This window comes from Euprymna scolopes, chromosome 19, assembly GCF_053919585.1.
Source record: "Euprymna scolopes isolate OS-2025 chromosome 19, ASM5391958v1, whole genome shotgun sequence".
Classification (NCBI taxonomy): Eukaryota; Metazoa; Mollusca; class Cephalopoda; order Sepiida; family Sepiolidae; genus Euprymna; species Euprymna scolopes.
Genome location: NC_136500.1, coordinates 107,367,345 through 107,390,013, shown reverse-complemented (window position 1 = coordinate 107,390,013; position 22,669 = coordinate 107,367,345). Strand labels below are relative to the sequence as shown.

The following is a 22,669-nucleotide window of genomic DNA, read 5'->3' as shown; positions in this document are numbered from 1 at the left end:
AAGCAAACAGAAAGCACACAGGTCGAGTAACCACTGATCTTGACTCTGGCAAATATGTCACGATCACACCACATCCGCTTTTCTAGTGTTCCAAAATGCCGTGTTAGCCATCTGGATGCTACCCAAGTATACAAATGTGTCCACAACATCAAGTCTATTTCCTCCCACATAGATGTTTAGTTCAATGTACGGAGCGCCAGGTACAGGGTTGAGCATCACTTTCATCTTGTTAATGCGGATAGTTAAGCCAAAGGCGTCACATGCTGCTGAAAAATAATTCACTATATTTTGCATATCATGCTCTGAGTAGGACACAAAATCAGCATCGTCAGCATAGAGTAGTTCCCTTACTAGACCACCACATATTTGTGACTTTACATTAAATCCTCTTAGATTAAATACTTTGCCCGTAGTCATAGAGTGGAAAAAGACACCCTTATCGCAATCCTTAAATGCATATGCAAGAAGCATCGCGAAGTAAATTGAGAATAGAGTAGGAGCTGGAGTATCGCCCTGTTTAACACCGTTATCAATGGCAAATTCCCCAGATAGTAGCCCGTATTTCTGTGGAGTTCTTGAAGCATCCTGACACAGGTAGGAGGACATCCGATCTTCCCAAGAAATACCCACAAGGCCTAACTGTTTACGGTATCGAACGCCTTTGTGAGGTCCACGCATACCTGATAAAGTGGCAACTGTTGTTCGATGCACTTTTACTGCAGCTACTTTGCAGTAAATATCATATCTACAGTGACCCTACCCTCAGTGAAACTGCATTGCGACTCAGGGATGATTAACGGACAAATGTTTTCGAAGAGCCTATCCAACAAGACTCTCGCCAGCACCTTCCCTGCCGATTCAAGAATCGTTATCCCATGGTGATGATCGCAGTCAGACTTTGATCAATTACCCTTGTAGAGAGTGACTAATCGGCCATTTATCCAATCCTGTGATACTGGTGAACCCAACCAAGACTTTTTGATCAGCGTGTGTAATGCATTGGCTACATGCATCCCTCCATGTTGAAGCAGCTCAATAGAAATGCAGACTGGTGCTCTCCCAGCCTTTATCCTCCCCATAGCAGAGACAACCTCAATGAGTGAGGGTAACTTATCCATGTGATGAAGAATGTCAAGCTGAGGCAAGCCACTAATGACATTTTCATCGACTGTTGATTGGTTGAAAAACAAATCAGCAAAGTGCTCGATCCATCGCTCTCTGATTTTATCTGCATCTTTGATGGGAGTTGACCTATTTTTGGACAATAAAGGTACAAAAGGAGCAGACTTTGGGCTAAAAACCTGCTTAAGAAGACTATATAGGTCTTTGATGTCTGAAGATATATTTAACCACCACATATTCTTCATAGTCCTAAGCTCTCTCTGTAAAACTGCCTTATACTCCTTATATTTTCTTTCAACAGCTGTTCTATTTCTGTCGTTCAAAAGTTTTTCATGGAGGACTTTTTTCTCCTCCAAGAGAGCCTTTACTTCTTGATCATTATCATCAAACCAGTCTTTGTGTACAAACTTCTTCAGACCAAGTATCTCCTCTCCAAAAATATATACTTGATATTTAAAAGTTTCCCAGGTATCATCAAACTCAACTGTGCTTAGTTTTATTTCTCCAAAGCCATGCGATTTGCAGGATCTCTTAGTTTGGAGACATCAACACATTTTGGAACTCTAACTCCTGCCATTCAAATCTTTCTACGAATGCAGAGCTAAAATTTTCCACGTACAAAATTGTGATCAGTTTCACAGTCAGCACATTGCACATGTCTCTCATGTCACGTTTACATGTGAGTATTAAGTCGATCATATATCCATGCTTTGATCGGTCGTGAGGGTGTCCATGTGACTTTAAACTTATGCTTTTGACGAAAGAATGTATTAGACACAGCAAGATCAAATTCCGAACAAAGCTGCAGTAAAAGTAAACTATTACTGTTAACTATGCCCATGCCATAACGACCAAGTGCACCCCATATGTCATGGTCCTGACCAACACGTGTATTGAAATCGCTGAGTACATGGCCTTCGGGCCGGGATCAAAGTGTAGTATCTGTTCCGGCAGATGCTGCACTTAAGATAATTTGTACCAGTCAATGGAGGGGAAACCCTCTATACTGGGACAATTATTATTTTTGGTAACCAGAGTGCCCCCTTTTTGCCTACTTTTAGGGGAGCTGGTTTTTTACCTCACATTAAAAATGGCCTTGTGCCTAATTTGCTCAGTGGGGGAGCAAATAAATACCATCTGTTCCGGCAGATACTACACTTAAGATAATTTGTACCAGTCAATGGAGGGGAAACCCTCTATACTGGGACAATTATTATTTTTGGTAACCAGAGTGCCCCCTTTTTGCCTACTTTTAGGGGAGCTGGTTTTTACCTCACATTAAAAACGGCCTTGTGCCTAATTTGCTCAGTGGGGGAGCAAATAAACACCATCTGTTCCGGCAGATACTGCAAGCTATGACTAGCTATGACTAGCAAAGACCAGATGTGGGGGCAACCCCACATGCCTGACCTTTAACCAGCTCCCATTTCCCACCTCTCGGGAGCTGGTCCCCTTTTTCCCTTCCCCCTCCCATCACTCCTCACATTAAAAATTGGCCTTGTGCCTAATTTGCTCGGTGGGGGAGCAAATAAATACCATCTGTTCCGGCAGATGCTGCACTTGGGATAATTTGTACCAGTCAATGGAGGGGAAACCCTCTATACTGGGACAATTATTATTTTTGGTAACCAGAGTGACCCCTTTTAGGGGAGCTGGTTTTTACCTCACATTAAAAACGGCCTTGTGCCTAATTTTCTCAGTGGGGGAGCAAATAAACACCATCTGTTCCGGCAGATACTACACTTAAGATAATTTGTACCAGTCAATGGAGGGGAAACCCTCTATACTGGGACCATTATTATTTTTGGTAACCAGAGTGCCCCCTTTTTGCCTACTTTTAGGGGAGCTGGTTTTTACCTCACATTAAAAACGGCCTTGTGCCTAATTTGCTCAGTGGGGGAGCAAATAATTACCATCTGTTCCGGCAGATACTGCAAGCTATGACTAGCTATGACTAGCAAAGACCAGATGTGGGGGCAACCCCACATGCCTGACCATTAACCAGCTCCCATTTCCCACCTCTCGGGAGCTGGTCCCCTTTTTCCCTTCCCCCTCCCTTCACTCCTCACATTAAAAATCGGCCTTGTGCCTAATTTGCTCGGTGGGGGAGCAAATAAATACCATCTGTTCCGGCAGATACTGCAAGCAAAGGCCAGATGTGGGGGCAACCCCACATACCTGAACTTTAACCAGCTCCCATTTCCCACCTCTCAGGAGCTGGTCCCCTTTTTTCCTTCCCCTTCCCTTCACTCCTCACATTAAAAATTGGCCTTGTGCCTAATTTGCTCAGTGGGGGAGCAAATAAATACCATCTGTTCCGGCAGATGCTGCAAGCTATGACTAGCAAAGACCAGCTATGACTAGCAAAGACCAGATGTGGGGGCAACCCCACATGCCTGACCTTTAACCAGCTCCCATTTCCCACCTCTCGGGAGCTGGTCCCCTTTTTCCCTTCCCCCTCCCTTCACTCCTCACATTAAAAATCGGCCTTGTGCCTAATTTGCTCGGTGGGGGAGCAAATAAATACCATCTGTTCCGGCAGATGCTGCAAGCTGTGACTGGCAAAGACCAGATGTGGGGGCAACCCACATGCCTGACCTTTAACCAGCTCCCATTTCCCACGTCTCGGGAGCTGGTCCCCTTTTTCCCTTCCCCCTCCCTTCACTCCTCACATTAAAAATTGGCCTTGTGCCTAATTTGCTCGGTGGGGGAGCAAATAAATACCATCTGTTCTTCAGATGCTGCACTTCTATTTCTTGTTCTCTTTCGGTGGAGGAGAAATCCTTCACGACTGAGACAATTTTTATTTTTGTACCTTTTATCCACGTTAAAAAACGACCCTGGTGTCTAACTCTGTCCCGTGGGGAGGCATAGTAAGTAGGTACAATCAGTTTCTCTTCAATTGGTACAGCTGCAATGGTATTTCGGAGAGTCTCATGAAAGGAAATGACGCTTTCTTCTGTGGATTCCATATCTGGTGCATACACTGACACAATAGACAAGTATCGACCGCATGCCTAAATTTAAATTCACGATCCAGTCCGAGCCCACTAATTAATGATATTCCTTAATAAGCTTGCTTGTAGTTTTTTCTTCTGTCCCAATATAATGTCGTTCGTTAAAAATCAACCTTCGAAGTTAATTTGCGTACCGTTAACGACTTTGCTGTTTTGCTGTTGTGGGTTTATTTAATTTCTTCCAGGTATTTAAATTTGTTATCGAAAAGTCTGAACCAGAATCGAGTTACATTTTTATTTATTTATCATGATTTCTTTATAGTCATATATTTTCGAAACCCTCTTCGTTATTTTCAGCTCTACTAAACACACTTGGGTTTTGTATTTAATTTTATTTCTGCAATGAGTGCCTAATGTCCTATTTTTTACATATTAAATATTTTCTAGATAAATATGGACAGTCGCAAACCCAATGCAAATTACCACATCGATTACATGTCGACAGGATTTTACTGTCTTCAACTTCTTTCTTAGTTATGTGTCGATATGTGTGTCATTTTTTCCTTGTGTTTTATTTTTTACATGTTTTATTAAATTGTCTGTTTGTTTATTTTTATGCGCGACTCCAGCAACGATATCCATCGGATCTTATTAATAATTTCTATTTTCTGGCAGTTTTCCGTAAACTTTTGTAGGGTTACGTTTTGGTAGATTTTCTAATTTTGTTAGGACACGTGTCCTAATTTCCGCATCTTGACCAGAAATCAACCCTTGCGGAAATACTAAATATTTTAAATTACCTTTACCGAGGTGTGCAAGTTTAAATTAGTTAGAATGTTTATTTATCAAAGCCGCGTACATTGCGAATCATCTTCGTAATTATTCTGAAAATTCAAACATGACCAGCGCTTATGGAATAAATAGACTTCCAGGCTTAATAGTTCTGCAAGAAATTCCACCGTCTTGGCGAAAGTTAATTCCGACGTTTTCCGTTGTAAAAAATTGTTATGCTCGGACATCTTTAGTTTTCGTAATAGTAAACGAAACTTTTCTGGTCCGATCACTGTTTACAGTCGATACTAAAAAATTTCTATACCGACGAAAATAAGCTTCAAATGATTTATTTTCCTCAGGTTCGTAGCAGAAATTATCACTCGCATTATATATTGAATCTTGTGAAAATACGGTAGTATTATCGGTGGGCGTATTATATTTAGAGCTTGAGTGACCAGCTCTTTCATGTGCTATTGATTTTCATATTGCTGAACATGTTGGCCTTGTTGTTGTCGTCTTTCATCTGAGCGCTTCTGGTGTTCAAATAATTGTTGTTGGTGTTTTGTTTTTCCTCTGCGCGTTGTTCTTTCTTCTGCACATTGTTGTTGTTCAATTTGCAGTTTTGATAATTGTAAGGGATCCACTTTTGTATGATAGCCAAAATACTGAATATACATAAATTAAAAAAAATCTGGTTTCAGTATTTTAGAACAACTGAGGAAAAGGGAACAGTACTTTGTTGCCTTCAATCCTTTTGCAAACGAACGTTAAACATGCAGTTTTAAATTCCTTGAAAAAATATTTCTTCCAAAAAGAATGTCTTTTTCATAGACGATAAAATATACATGTCGACAGAAATATTCAATATAATTTCCAAGCAAATGTCTTTTTCCATGGAACAGAAAAAAAATGTTGACCATGACGAAAAAGGCTGAAACCCGTATTTACTTTTTTATTTTTGTAAGTACAAAAAAGTTCGCTGACATTTATTTAATGAAAAAAAATTACTAATAATTCGCATTCTCTTTCTTTTGTATTTCCGGATGCGGCAAGATGTTGCAATTCAAACTTTTATGTACACTGATATTTAATTTTCACGAGTTCCTTACTTTCTCCTTTCCTCAGTGTTTTCTGAACACCTGCTTTGTTAAATTTAGCATTCTGTCGTGAGTTCTTTTTAATGCTGGCGGTATTTTAAATTAGAGTGACTTCTGTAGGTTTTAAATCGAATGTCGCCCCTATCATAGCTTTGTTAAAGTGTTATAAAGAAAAACAGAACGCCAAAATAAAGTAACAACATGTATTGCAAAGCATACAATAGGTGGGTTGTTCGTGGTTGGTCCATCGGATATCGACTGACACCTTACGGCTTAGTTTTCCGGGGTTTTTTTTAGATTAGAATAGTCTATTCGTAGGAAATAAAGGTTAGTTTCGTCACAACATATGCTTGACTTTTGCATTTTACACTTTTATTGGAGCGATAATATATTAAAAATGATTGGATCAAATTTACAGTAGGTTCCTCTAGAGTGCAATGTAGACTACAATGTATTGTGAACTAAGTCACTACGAGAGGCATATAAAACTTCCAACCGGTGCACCGCGATGGGTAGCCAAGTAGAGCTGACAATCGATCAATTTGATTTTTAAAAATAACGATTTTACCGTCTTCGATGACAATATATGTGTGTGTGAAATATTCGTTGACCATCATTCAATCCCAGGCAATGCCGAGTCACCTTGCTAATATATATATATATATATATATATATATATATATATAATTATAAAACTCAAATGACCTTGTAACGAGTGATATAACCCACTTTCCAGTTTACGACATCCGGTTGCGCATGCGCGTAAACATTAACCAATAACAACATAAACAAATAAACACAAATCGCTTCTTTTGCAGATTTTGACCTGCGCACTGAAATATTAACGTTATTATTTCGAAATTATTATTTAACATGGGAGAGTGGGGGTGTTTTGCAACTATTCTTTATTACAACTATACTGCCACTATTTTCTTACAACTAAACAACTTTAACCAGTTGTCAAACATAAGAACAATTGTAGTAAAGCCAGGACTACTACTACTACTACTACTACTACTACTACTACTACTACTACTCTCTATCTGTACCTTTTCATTCCATCCTTTTTTATTTTTTTGTTTACATTTCTAGATACAAATTGTTGTGTGAGAACGGTGAATTTGTTGACACATTTACTAATCTGTTTCAATATTAGTTTTATTTTATTTTATTTATTTAGGTTTTATTTTTTTGCTTCAGGTTTTATTAATTATTTTTTTTAGATTTTAAGTTTCTATAACTTGGTTGAACGATTCCAATATGGGTTTTTCATTCTTATATTTCTCATCAGTAGGTTCATGTGCGTTTTTGCTGCTAAATGGCTTTCGTCGGCGTTCGATTCGTAGGAAAATCATGTTTAATTTTCGTTTTTTGAGCGATTATTCGGAAAAATAGGTAATTTTATAAGAATAGAGAGGACTTTTTTATGTTTGAGTGATCCGTCCCTGATTTTTCATTTTAATATACTTTTATAGAAATGTTTCTGTTATGTAAAAAAAAAAAAACTATTTTGTTTACGTCACAAGTGTCACAATCATACACGAATTCTGTAGCTAATATAACATACTGACCGAACGGGTCACGGGTAGTCTAGTCTAGTATATATATATATATATATATATATATATATATATATATATATATATATATATATATATATATATATATATATACACTATCGGGGCTAATTGGCGTTCTATTAGGCATAAGTGTGCACGATTTTATATTAAAACTATTTTTCTACTTTTTCAAATTGCTTTTTCTTCTTTCCTCGTTTTTCACACCTCCCTCCCATCTTTTTTTTTCACTTTCGGCCTATCCGTTTTATGTCTCTTTTTCTTAATATTTTGATAATAATAATCATTCACCTGAGCTCTCAGTTTTTAAGTTATTGATCTTGAAAAACACGGAGTTTCTGTCCTCATCTTTTGCAAAAATATATTTGTTTTTAATATTCTCGGCCAACACATAGTTTTTAAATCCCTCCCTTCTTACCAATATAATTAAACCTGCATTTATCTTAATGTATCCCGGGCAACACTTTCTTTTTTCACTCTGAATCAAGTATATACCACATTATTGCAGACACCTGTTTTTTTTCTAGAGTATTCAGCACTGACTCCCAAGCAACCTAGAGTACAACAAAATACTGTGAAAATCTTTCTCCCAAACAACGCGATGTTCAAAGAAACCGGCTCTTCTATATCTTGTTTAATGTTAACTCGTGTAACGCCAAGTAAATGCACCGTTTTTATCCGAAATATTAAGGACTTTGTATTAACTTATACAACTTTCGAAATACGATACTATATTATCACTATTATTGTACCCGGGCAACAAAACATAAGTTCAATACGAACATACGTTCAATACAAAAAAGACATAAAACATAAAGAACATGTAACAGAAAAGTTATTATCCGTGAGTAATAACTTCTTTGTCTCATGTTTTTATGGACTTGAATGCCCAGGAAAGAGAACTTAAATGCCCACTAGATATAACCCTGGAATGTCTTAAGTCTCTCTATACAAAGGTAAAACCTGACTAGACATTCGAAATCACATAATATTCGCAGCCAAATAAGATCTCATCAGTATGTCTCACTGACACTGGCTTTTACGAGAATGGTGTCCCTTCGCATAGTGATGTTACGGCACAAAGCTGGATACTCAACCAGACCACATGAATTCTCATCCTGGAATCCAATAAGATCAAGAAACCACAAGAAAAGTAAACCATATTTAAATGCTCAACTGGCGATATTCCCAACTTAATTACTATTTCAGTGTTTGAGAAGTAACAGAGGACTGTAATGGAATATTCGAATATCTATGCATGTGATATAGACAAAATGTTAAGCCTTTTTAAAACGCCTTGATTTGTGAGAACTTCAACTGAAGTAAAATAACCGTTCAGTCGATGTTTCCACTAAGAACGCTGCTTAAATCACCCAAATCCAATCAAGCATCACTCGCTAGTATTAATAAATCCCCCTTTTGTATTACTTTTCCTTTTCCTCTCAAGTCTGGAGATAGCTGAAGAAAAATTATTAATTCTGTATGAACATTTCGAGTCGTTTTCGAAATAAATCATTGGAATTTCTTATTTTATTTCACATCATAACTGACAAACTTAACCCCCTCCATGCTCTCCTTAGGGGTAAATTTATTCGAGTAGACTTTCATTTTATTCTCTGGTTAATTTTATATAAAACAAAATTTTGGATTTTATGTATTCACACATTAGCACCCACATAAATACATGTATTTTAAAAAGCAGTTGCAAGACATAAATAATAATAATAAAGACTATATTTAGATTTATTTTGTTTCGTGGAAAGAGTGCAATGATGGAGCAGATCTCTGATGGTTGTGAAATTTTAAAACTAGGCATTACACGTCAATTATTAAATGCTCTTTTTACTTTAGTTGCTTTGGGTGTCTTTAACAGTTTTTAGATGGCACAATTTAGCTACAACCTTTTATTTGAAAAACAAATATTTCAGATTTCCATTGGATTTTATCCACTGTAATCGGACAACTTAAGAAATATTTCAAGTTTATTTTAAATCTCTTAAATTTTAAAACTCCTTAAATTTAAGCTATTTTCGAGAATCAAATTATGATTGAAATACGCATTCAGGACAAAAAAAATAATATCTTTATATATACCTTGATTTTAACTTTTGTTATGAGACTCAAAACCGGTGCAAAACTGTTCTAAACAGGGGATTAATGTTATACGTTTTATCGATATTCATATAGTACACACATATATATATATATATATATATATATATATATATATATATATATATATATATATACGCGCGCACGCACAATATATTAACAGAAATTGCTTCGTTGTATCACAGCCCGTTAGTGTGGCTTGATTTGCATTAAAACTAGGCCAAGATCGAATCCACAGCTATCGAGTCGATATGCAGTTGCTTTAACCAACAAGCTCAAAGAAATATTTCATGTACATGGGAAGTCATTGTATATCACGTTCATCACTTTTATCAAGTTCTTTGACTTTATCAGTAGTAAGAGATTTTCAGTCTGTTGCAGATAAGATGTTCCGCAAAACTTCTGAAAGTAATATCTTTTATGAGAGCATTCACTGCACCATACGGTACGTTGAGTCTTCGTCGAACCCAGTACACAAGAAAGTGCGGGGTGAAACACGAGTGCGTCCTCTCTCCAACAAACTGTGGTATTTTTTCACACTACTTTTGTCCTACGTCAACACGTCGGAGGCTGCAGTGTCTTTCCATACTTAGAAGCAAGAGCAGCCTCTTTAACCTTGCTTGACTTCGAGCTAAAATCAAATAAAGATGTTCTTCGCCAATGATGCAGCATTGACGGCTTAATCGGAAGAAGCCTTGCAGCAAATTATCGACTATTCGCGCACAATGCAGAGAGTTTAGCATGACCATCAATCTAAAAAAAGATTAACACCCTCGTTGAAAGAGTATACAGAGTCCCAAATTTCATTGGAACTACACCATCGAGGCTATCAAGAATTTTATATACATTGACTTCACTACTTCCTGCCATCCTTCCTTGGACACAGAACTCCACAAATCTATCGGCAAGGTGGCAATATGGCTCGCTAAAGAATAGTTTGGAACATCATCACACAGCACGCGGATATAGAGCAGGAAATCATGGGTTCTCTAATCTCGTCAAGAAAACAAACTCAACACATTCTAACTGCATAACGTCAGGAGTATTCTAGAAATCACCACATCTCAAACAAGGTTGTCCTTAATCAGACAGAAATTCCGGGCATGCCAGCTCTGCTCACACAACAATGACCATTATGACTTGGCTGTGTTAGGCGAATAGACGATTGGGGATCCCAAAATATATTATTTATGAGCTTGCAATCGGATCAAGAACAGCAGAAAAACCTGCACTACGTTATAAGGTTCTGTGCAAGCAAGTAATGAGAGCAGGTGGCATCGACCCAACATGCTGGTAGACGATGGTTGAAGATCACAGCCGATGGAGGAGAGCTATTAAAACATGCTTCATAGGGAGGGAGAGAATATCGACAAGAGAGGGTTGTATTTTATATCTATTTGCTTTCCCACTGAGCAAATTAAGCAAAATGCCGTTTTTTAATGTGGAGAGAGAGGAGGATAGGGAAGGGAAAAGGGGGTCAGCTCCCGAGAGGTGGGAAATGGGAGCCGAATAGTGATTTGCACACTGGTATGTCGGGTTGCCCCTACATGAACTAGAAAATTCCCACAAGGGCAAGGGTCTTTGATTGCAGCATCTGCCGGAACAGATGGTATTTATTTGCTCCCCCACCGAGCAAATTAGGCACAAGGCCAATTTTTAATGTGAGGAGTGAAGGGAGGGGGAAGGGAAAAAGGGGACCAGCTCCCGAGAGGTGTGAAATGGGAGCTGGTTAAAGGTCAGGCATGTGGGGTTGCCCCCACATCTGGTCTTTGCTAGTCATAGCTTGCAGTATCTGTCGGAACAGATACTACACTTTGATATTGGCCAAAAGGCAAAGAACAACGCATCTGCCGGAACAGATACTACACTTTGATCTTAGTCCAAAGGCCACAAACGTCCCCCTCCTGTGAGGGGGAGTGTTGACATCGACAAGAGGGTTGCAACAGAGCTCTCGAAACCACATAACACCTGCGTCTGTGGTATCTACAACAGAGCCATTCGCTTAAGCCAAAAGCAACAAGTGCAATTCGCCAACAAACTGATTTAGGGCTCAGAATGTCATTGCACCCTGAGAAAGACGGATGTCAACATTATATATATATATATATATATATATATATATATATATATATATATATATATATATATATATATATATATATATGTGTGTGTGATTACAAAGAAATATGAAAAATAGAGTAGAAAGGGAAAGATAAATGTACGTTTTATTACGCATTTTAGCAAGTTCGTATTTCAATCCATTTAACAAAAAACCTAATTCTGCCCATTAAAAACGAAATTAGGATAATTTTTAAAGAGATTTCTAATACTACGTTTAACAATTAACTACCACCAGAATTTTCTTCTAAAAAATGTAAGTAAAATGAAGGGAACAATTTTGAATGTTAAATATATGTATTAATTTGATCAAAGAATCACCGAAATATTTAGAAAAAAAAATTTGAGTTTGTTATCAACGCAATGCACGTTTTAAAATAGGAAGAAACAATAAGTTAAATATTCCAAAGATATTTTTAACATTTATTAAATTATCAAGTATTTTGAGCTCTTATAATGTATATAATGTTTAGCTATAACCCGAACTTTTGTGTGAATTTAAGTGAATGTATATATCTCTCTTGCTTTCTTTCTCTCTCTTTCTTTCTATATTTCTGTTTCTCCAACTCCCATTTATCTATCTATCTTTCTAAGATATAAAATAATAAACGAAAATCTTACGTCATATTTTGAAAGCAGAATGACTAGAACATAAAAGATTAAGCTAAAAAAAGATGATTAAGGCTAGGGCGACATCTTCATAAAATACAACGCACTTACAGCTCCTACCGCATGGGAGTTGTGTAAAAGAAGCGATTAAGAATTTATGTTTCATTTAATCAATTTGATAATATTGTATGAGAACAGAGTATTCAAATATATCAAATACAAACAGGAAACGACGAGTACTTCAGCTAGTTTGCAATATATATATATATATATATATATATATATATATATATATATATATATACACTAGCAGAAGTACCTATCGTTGACTGAGTTCAAAAACAGCCCAAAGAAAATGGACTGTGATTGATGAAAGTATGATAGGTTATGAAAAGGAGGGGGTTGTAAAGAGATAGGTTTTGATACTCACAAATTTTACGCTAAGCAAAACATGATGAAAGTAAAGATAATTTTCGCGATAATATATTGTTTTATATCAACTTTGTTTCCATTAGCCGCCAAGAGTGACTAACAAAATGATGTTTCCTTACAAAAAGAAAATGTTATATATATAATAATATAAATATACAAGAAATAAATGTTACCTTAGTCAACAAAAGTTACTTTTATGGTAGGAAAGTTTATTGGTTTGTATTTTTAAGTAGTATGTAAATTTTTTTTTTTTTAATTCACGAACTGGTTTAAAAAAAAAATCAAAATGGCAGCAACTTTTAAATGGAGAGCTTCGTTTTCAATTTAAAGGAGCGGCACCTGAGCATTCTGTATTAACAATTTAAGAGAGTTCTGTCAACGTAAGGTACATTTATAAACATATTTTAATGTTTTCCGTTATTCTGTGCTTGAGGAATATTCGATTATGCATGTGTAGTTTATATAAAAATTTCTTTTTATGTAGTTATCGCCTCAAATTTCGATTTTAATTTCGGTTCGCTGAAATTACTTCAAGTAAAGAGCATTAAAAACTATTTCAAACAAAGAAAACATCAACTGAACTTTATTGTCTATAGTAACATTTATTTCATGTATATTTATTTATTCGGGTAGTCGTTTGTAGGCTTTTCTGCAAAACTCTTACTAAATAATATCGACGAAATATCGAAAAACAAAGAAACAAAAACAGTTTTGAAAAATAATGAAGCTTTACTTACTTTAGTAAAATAATCCGAAACAGCAAAATGGGATATTGAAAAAGTAAACACGTAATTACATTAGTTTTTTAAAGCAAAGAATCAATATGAATAATAATATGAAAATGGCGCCCTTTCAAGCAGAACAGCTTTGTTTCAGTTTGACAGTATTGAACGATGTATTATTGCGCTGTCGGATTCAGGGTTGTACTATTGTAATGTAAAGAACACGCAGAAAGGGTTGTAATCAAATGAATTCCTTCTAGTACACTGACAAAAAAGCTTAAACAGATATATAAATAAAAATAAAAAGGTTATGTAAATGTTTTTAAAAAGACACGTAATCACGTGAGCAGGATCTTCCCTTCTTTTACACGATAACAAGTAACGTTCTTATTTTTTTTATTATTTATCAATTTTCGAAAGAGTGTCACGTGCAAGTGGAGAAGGAAAAAAACGAAAGTTATGTAAAATTTGTGTCGAGAATTGTCTAAAGTTTCGACTTTTTGTTTGGCTTTCACTTTAATAATAACGTGAATTTATGAGGTGAATTTATTCGACACTATGATTCCACTCAAAAAATAAATAAAAGCTAAGGTGAATTAAGATTAAAGTTAAGATGTTATTGTGGACCCTCACCCCTTTTAAAAAACCTTATTAAACTTTGTGACATATTTACATTCTATGGAGGTAAGGCGCGAACGAACACCCAATAATTTTATTATACCATATTTCTTCAAACTGAAACATAATCATCAAAGTATACTTACGCAAATAGATATGAAAAGTCTTTGTTAAAGTCTGTGCCATATTTCCATGGAGTACAGGCGCGAACGCAGACCCCGCAATTTTATTATACCATCCCTATTTAAGTTGAAACATACTTATCAAAGTATTCTATATCAAATCTATATCAAATGTACATCTATATCAAAAACCCTTGTAAACGTGTTTTCTTCCATTTTTTATTTCCATAATTTGGAGGTCAGGCGCGAACGCAGACCCCCACAATTTTTATGAACCACCGTTCTGCCAGATCAAACATACCCATTCCTGATCCTAGATACATCTATCATTATATGTAATTAGTTTTTCTTTTTTTTTTTTTTTTTTTTAAATAGTCAATATATATAGGAGCCTATTCATGACCAGGCATACACAGACAGACGTTCAGCTATATATATATATATATATATATATATATATATATATATATATATATATATATATATATATATATATATATACTTGCATTTCAGACCGGCGTTGCCCGGGTGTTTGAGGTGTATGTTGAGCAAAGAAAATAAATAAATAAAGCGGCCAATTTTTTAAACTTTAACCCCTATTTAGACCAGAAATTGTCTGAGTAATTTGGAAGAGACCGCAGAGGTCATTTTTTTTTTTAACTTTGACCCTTATTATGACCCATTAACATTTATTGTTTTGGTCTCAAATCAAGTTATTAAGTTAGATCCATGTCCAAGAAAGCTATATTTAAAATTTCAAATGTTTAAACCCAACATTTGCGGAGGAGTTTGGTAGAGTTCTCAAAGGTCAAATCGTTGAACTTTGACCCCTTAACAGCACAATATCTGGCCGATAACGATTACAAATATTTTCCAAAATCTCAGTACCATGTATATCAAAATTCGAGTCTGTAGACTGAAAATAGACAGAGTTATTGCGTAGGAAAATGTACAGAGCACACACAGACACGTTCATTTATATATATATATATATGCATAATATTTTGATGTGAGTGTGTGTATGATTGATTAAATAATCACAGGTGCAGATTGATAAATACTGAGTATATTTACATGCGATGATTCATACATATGCATATATATATTCATGTACATAGCTAACTTGTTCATATATATATATGTATATATATTGTTATATATATATATATATATATATGCATATATATTGTTTTATATATATATATGCATATATATTGTTTTATATATATATATATGCATATATATTGTTTTATATATATATATGCATATATATATATATATATATATACATATATATATATATTGTTTTCTATTGTGTTTGTAGGCAAAAGTACGTGCATATATATTCCCCCCTGAAATCCTGCTGTAAAAGAACGATAAAGATCGTAACAATAAATAACATTATAAATACACCATCTGAACATTGTCCAGCAGATGAAAAAGCAGCTGAAAAATAGGAAAACGTGAGTTAAAAACGCAACACTCATTTTTTCCATCGTAACCGGAATCTAATATTTGGGCCTAAAAAAGGTGACATGTTTCTGTCTTTGTATATTTTCAGATGTTCAGAATGTGCAATAAAAAAAAAAAAAATTTTTTTTTTGATTGCATCGAGAGTTCGTGTTGAACATCCCGTTTCTGTTTTTAGTCTGTTGAAGAGAAATATTTCTTGTGAAACATTTGAACGTTTTTCATTCGAATTTGATATAGGGAAGAAAAAAAGGAATGTCACTAAAAGAGGGGGAGAGAGAAATAGAAGGAGGGAGAGGGGGATAGGGGAACATGGGCACATCGTTTGTATATATATATATATATATATATATATATATATATATATATATGGAAAATTGCTAAAAACAGATGAACACATGTCTGTATTTTTACATAACTGATGAATATTTATATTTTCATGTAGCGTACCATTCCGTGGATGAATATTTATATTTTCATATGACGTGCCATTCCATAGATGAATGTAAGATACTTATATTTTTCAGATCTACTAGCTCTAATACCCGTCTTACGTTGCATTTATAACAAAGGGCGAAAGCTCCAATAATTGCGAGTAACAGTTCAAATACGCCAAAGCAATGTAAAATATATTAATATTGTGATAATTTTATGGAAACCTGACTTGACAAAACTGATGTTATGAACATAGAAATTTTATGATGTTATCGTTTAAAACAGCCACTGAAAGTATTCGATTAAATGATATTTCGTCAGATTGTGTAGGTAAAGTATGTATGATTGTATGTCAAATATATTTATTTTCAATAACTTCACGTCTTTCTTGCTCTATTATTACCTTTATCACAGAGGTTATGTGTTCGATAAACTTTATATTTTGTTTTTTCTATAACCGAGTCTCAACCTAATTCAACCAGTCATCACCAAACTTAGTCAAAATATCGATCATGGTCTAACTTAAAACTGATTTTATTTTAATATATCCATGGGTCAAATGTAACAGTTTTGGCAATGAATTCGATTCTGTTAATTGTAGAAACTCGCCACTTAGTTCATATCGTAACCAATAGAATCTTCTATTTTATAGTTTCAGATAAATATTTTTCGAGTTATCAACGTTTGCACTGCATAACTTCAGTAATCCTTTATACAAGATGCATTAGTAAGACTTTTGTTTCTCCGTAAGTATTCAAGTGAACATATGTAGCCTCACAATCTTGCTAATGTTAAAGCGTAACGCCCCCCCCCCACAAAAAAAAACATTTGCAATCAATCATTTAATTGTAAGCAAATATGTCGCTTAGATAATTTACGGTTCAAATATGATTCTATTTTTTAGAATCAATATTACTTTTGTAATCAAACCTTTATATCGGACGTAAAACGTGAAGCGTATGTGTGTGTATTGATTGATGGATATTAATCTCTTAAATTGTAAAAAGTTCCTTTGCATACTTGAAACAATCGGCCTGGATAGGGGGTCATTGTTACCAAATAGAAATAACTTGGATCTATTTAAAGGAAAAAAGCGGATAGTTATGCTGATCAAAGTTTAGTATCTGTTCCATACTCAGTCAGAGGAGAAAAATCCATGTTGAATGATTTAACTTTTTGTTTAACCAGATTACTTCGTTTTAATAGCTGAGCACCTCCTCCCACCGAAAAATCATTTTGTGTCTGACTTTGCTAACATAGACTATAGTTAAGTAGATAGGGAGAGTTACATATATCTGATAGTTTTGTGTACCAGGCCCAGAATGAGTTAAAATTATCGCGGCACACTTTACTCCTTAGAAAAAGTGGACCTGAAAATGTCTCCATCCATCCAGCACGGCCACAGCCGAGATTGAACTCACTACCTGTGTTTGTATTGTGTTCAAATCTTGTCGGTAGCTGAATACTTAATGCTTTGGCAGAACTATCAAGGGTACTTTTTATCGTAACGCTATCACTAGATGGGGTGCCTACCACGGCTTAAGAGAGTCCCATCTACCTACCTGTCTAAAATCTACAAATATATACCATAGTAGTAGAACATAACATTAGAGCTTTTAAGATGAGAAAAATCATTAATTATGAACAATTAAGTGTTAATTTTGAGATTCGGCAAAGTCTTTTCATAATCGCTTGAATATAATTAAAATTAGAAGTTAAACAATTCTGCTCCTTCGATCATTTCAAGAGATTTATCGCAACATATTTTCAAATCAAGCAATAAAACCGATTTAAAAATTAGGGAATTCCTAGTTGAGAGTATTAAGCATTATGACTAGCAATATATTCGTCTAAATCTTATTAATATGAACATGTAAACAAATTTAAATATATATATATATATATATATATATATATATATATAATTATTTTTTTTACTATATTAATTAAATACCTACAGACACTAGTGTTTCATCCTTTCGGGATTCTTCAGTGCAGGTTGTCACGATTACTACCAGTCGAACGATTCGAACCCCGCGATACGAGACATCTCTGGCTCGTTTAGCGGAGGCCGTATCCATTTTAAGCCCACCTCTTTGGGTAGAGCACTGTCGTAAATAATCTTACCCGCTACTTAATTGGCTGAAAATGCGAAGCTCGTTGTTTATTTGTTTACGAACAGGCGATTTGAGCACTATATAAGTGGTGGCGGGTGTCTATTTAAATAGACATTCCGACGAGTTATTTACGGGCGTCGATCCCATGGTCGAGTGGGAGAACTGCCGACTGTCAACACGACGATTCTAGGTTCAATCCTTGGCTTGGGAGAGATGCTAGTCTAGCGGCACATGAGTTGTGATACAACGAAACAGGACTGTATGTCCATGACTACAAATATATAGACAAAAAGGAAAAGCTCAATATTTAAGAATAGAGCAATATATAAGTTTCGTTGTTAAATTTTAAATTCTGAAAAAAAAACATATAGACATATATTCGATTTAAGAATTTATTGTTTAACAAAAGGAATATATCGAAGGGGTTATTTTAATTTCCTTAATCCATGGATTTTCAACAATGGCTCATTTTGCTAACTGCATTTCATTTCCTCTGATGATGTGAGCCATTGTTGAAAATCCATGGATTAAGGAAAATAACCCCTTCTATATATTCCTTTTGTCAAATTCTTAAATCGAATATATGTCCCCAAATGTTGTTTTTTCAGAATTTAAAATTTAACCACGAAACTTATATATATATATATATATATATATATATATATATATATATATATATATATATATATATATATATGTGCGTGTGTGTGTGTGTGTGTGTGTGTGTAATTTAAAAAATATAATTATCTACTGACACGTGTTTCGTCGTCTACGACTCATCAGAGTGGCTGAATCTAGCGATTAATGGTGTGTACGGCTTATCTCGAATGTTTTGCTTAGTGTGTGAATGTAATCGTGACACTTGTTTCCGCTACAGACAAACACAGCATTTTTAATATCTCTATGTAGTTGGGTCATTATCGGACTGATAATGCAATTAAAACGTCAACGTCATATGCGAAATAGAAAATCGTCTCCTTGCATATTGCTTTGCAAAAGGTTATTTCATTAATTAACTATATTATTCTTGTTGTTTTCTGTTTAGCTAATTGTTTTTATTTTATTATTACTCTACGTTATATTAACGGCCATTTATATATAGTCGAGAGAAAATGTGTATTTTGTGTGAAAATTATCTTTCAAGACTTTCAAGACTTTTCGTGTTAATTTACCGCCGCGATTGCTATGAATAAAAAATAAAGCCCAACACAATACACACGCATAAAAACACGCCGCGGCCATGCAAAATAGTCAGTGAGTATCATTTCGTTTGCTGCATGAATTTAATTACAGAATTAAATTCCATTATAGTGAATTTCTATTTGTACAAAATTCAGCCATTTTCTTCTTTAGTTGTTTTCTTGTTTAGTTAAATTACAAAGCCCCCACTCCTCTAAAACACACACACACAGAATGCCATCAAGTGAAAATGTCAGTAATATCTCTCCTCAAATAACTTTTACAAATATTTTTATATCGTGTATAAAGGCTTGACATTTTGTGTAAAAATAGTCTTTCCAGTCATTACAGGTCGACATACTTGTTGCGTTTATAGTTGTAGGTTTTCTCAAATAAGCCGAGCAACGTCGGTGATATTACAAATAAAAATATATTGGAATGATTTATTGCAGAAACTTTTCTTTCTAGCATAAAAGGTCGTCAGCTGATCATTGTGTACAAGTCAACCTTGTATGTGTGTGTGTTCGTGTAGTTTGTTATTTACACAGATGAGGCCAATTTAAATTTTGCAAATTTGCAAAAAAACAAAAAAAAAAACAGAAAACAATACAAGAACGGACAAACATTAAAATCATTTTTCTTTTTCTAGACTTTTTTCTAAACTGAGAAACTTCGCATGGCAATTAATCACACAAAAAAGTATTTCTTTTTCTTTCACGAAAGAAAGCACTGGCTGTAAAAACATATAAGAAGAGAGAGACACATCCAAGAATGAACGTTCACTAGAAAAATAATGTACATCTCTAAATGTTGTGTAAAAATAAATTAATGAAAATAAAAAGGCTGCGGAGAAAGAGAAGGCAAAAAAAAAAAAAAAAAAACGAACGGCGAAGTGAAACACGAAAAAACATAAAAAAAGAAATAAAACATAAAACAATAAAGTAAAAAACTACATAAAGCTATGTTTATAGTTTACAAAACGAACAAGACATTGGATTCAAAATAAAACACGAAGTTAAATTAAAAAGTCGTACAATAAAAAATAAGACAAACGTAAACCGATTAAAAACACGACGTCACTAACGGCAAAAAAAAACTAACATAAACAGTATTTTCGCAATTAAAAGCTTGATCTTTTTTTTTACTTATTGTTGTTAGTGTTTTTTCTTTATTGAGGAAAAAATATCAGTGCAGCAACAGTAATTTGGACAAGTTACTTTCTTATCAGTTCCCGTGAGAGAAGAAGATAGAATAAGTGCGCAAGTTTAAAGAGAATTTGAAACGTCAAAAAGTTATAACGTGAAAAATATCGTAGCAATCCTAAACAATATATATGTAATAGGATGAAAGTCTTATATGAAGAATAATGGTCAGAGAAACTAGGAATGATTGACAATTGTGAAGTCACTATATGACCTCAGTGAATAAACAGAATTCAATGTCGGAAATGAATTCACTTTTAAGTGTCCTCCTTCTTAGCAGATTACAGGGGATTAGAGAGAGAAGTTGGCGCTCACTGTCAAACCGGAACGGGATGGGGCTGGTAAACAATATGACAGCCTCGAATGCATACTGTTAATACCCATCTCTCTATTTTTCTCTCTTAATTCTCTCTTTCTTTTTCTTTCACTCTCCCTATCTCTGCCTGTCTATCTAACTCTCTTTCTTTCTCTCTTTATATATATATAGCTTTTTGCTTGATTATTTTTTTTTACGTTTTTTTACATAGGCATCACCACTTATCAAGGCCGATAGGCCACTCAAGGATTAGGGTTAAAGAGTGTACAGTACTCAAAAGGACAATATAGTAATCGATAGTAATGGGAGTTCGGTAAATTTGTTAACTTAAGTGGAACGGCTCATCAGAAACTTGTTTACGTTGGACTTGAAGACAACCATATTGTAGACGGCTGGAAAGCAGGAAAATGGAAGACAATTCCACAGGCGTGCAGTTCTAAGAAAGAAGCTTAGATCATGGAATCTATGTTTAGGTTTAGGCACAGATAAAGAGTGGGGGGAATTATTGATAGTGTTTTCAGCTAGACGAGTGTTTCTTGTGAAAGTTTGGCGAGGGGGACCAGAGATTGAAGCTCAGTTGAACACTTTCCATGAAAATAACGATAAAGCAGAGACAAACTCGCAACATCTCTTCTGTGAGATAGAGGTTGCAGCGAAGAGAAAAGGACATCTCCCATCAGGCCACGAAGTCTATTTTGAACCCTATCAAGGCAGGACAAGTCTTTTCTAGCAGCTCCTGCCCATATGTGGCAACATTATTCCATCCTTGGACGTACCTGGCTCTTATATAGATAGAGAATTGCATCAGCAGTGAAATATCTACTGGATCGATAGAAGCATCCGACCATTTTTCCAGCGGCCTTGGCAACAGATTTGATGTACGTATTCCATTTAAGATCAGCAGTAAAGGTCAAGCTCAGAAGCATGTCAAAACTTGAGGCCTCCCCAGGACAAGAGCCATTCATTTTAATTGATGCCAGATGGGGATCAGAACGTTGATGATGTAAAGATAGGAGCTTGGTTTTAGATGTATTAAAAGTAACCAGCCACTCCTTTCCCCATTGTACAACGTGATCAAGATCAGAGGAGAGAGAATCGGAGAGAACTTGGTCGTTTACTGTCTTAGATGTGCTACCATAGATAGTAGTGTCGTCAGCAAAAATGTCTACAGATGATGTAAGGATGTGATTTGGAAGATCATTAATGCAGATCAGGAAAAGCGTTCGGCCCAGGATGGACCCCTGAGGGACTCCAGCATTAATACTGTGAGCTTCTAATTTTTGCCCATCAACAACTACTCTTATGAACCTATCAGAGAGAAATGATTTTAATAATTGAGAAGACATTTCCAGCTATCTTGTGAAGTAAACCTTTATGCCATACCCTATCAAATGCCTTTGATATGTCAAGAGCAATTGCCCTAGAAAGGTTGCCTCTGTCGAGAGATTCGCTAATCCTATGAAATATAACTGTAATCACATCTGCTGTAGTCTAGCAGAATGAAAACCATATTGTATGTCACTAAGAAGGTTATTTTTGCTGAGATGGGTGATTACTTCTCTATTTAACACAGATTCCAGCAACTTACTCATGACGCACAGGAGACTTATTGGCCTGTACTGAGAGGGGGATGAACGATCACCTGAATTCTTAAATACAGGGCATACTGATGAGATTTTCCAGGGTGATG

The 22,669-nt window shown here is 35.1% G+C and overlaps 1 protein-coding gene across 1 annotated transcript; it reads right to left on the bottom strand.

The window, feature by feature from the left end:
• Positions 1-902: 902 nt before the first annotated feature.
• Positions 903-1,367, bottom strand: LOC145240295 (uncharacterized). Its single transcript, XM_080103876.1, has one exon. The coding sequence runs from the start codon at positions 1,365-1,367 to the stop codon at positions 903-905; it is 465 nt and encodes a 154-aa protein (XP_079960002.1).
• Between the last annotated feature and the right edge of the window lie 21,302 nt (positions 1,368-22,669).

What these genes read in the sequence shown, in the direction of transcription:
- LOC145240295 (XM_080103876.1), bottom strand. Translation starts at nt 1,367, where the DNA reads ATGAAGAATATGTGGTGGTTAAATATATCTTCAGACATCAAAGACCTA.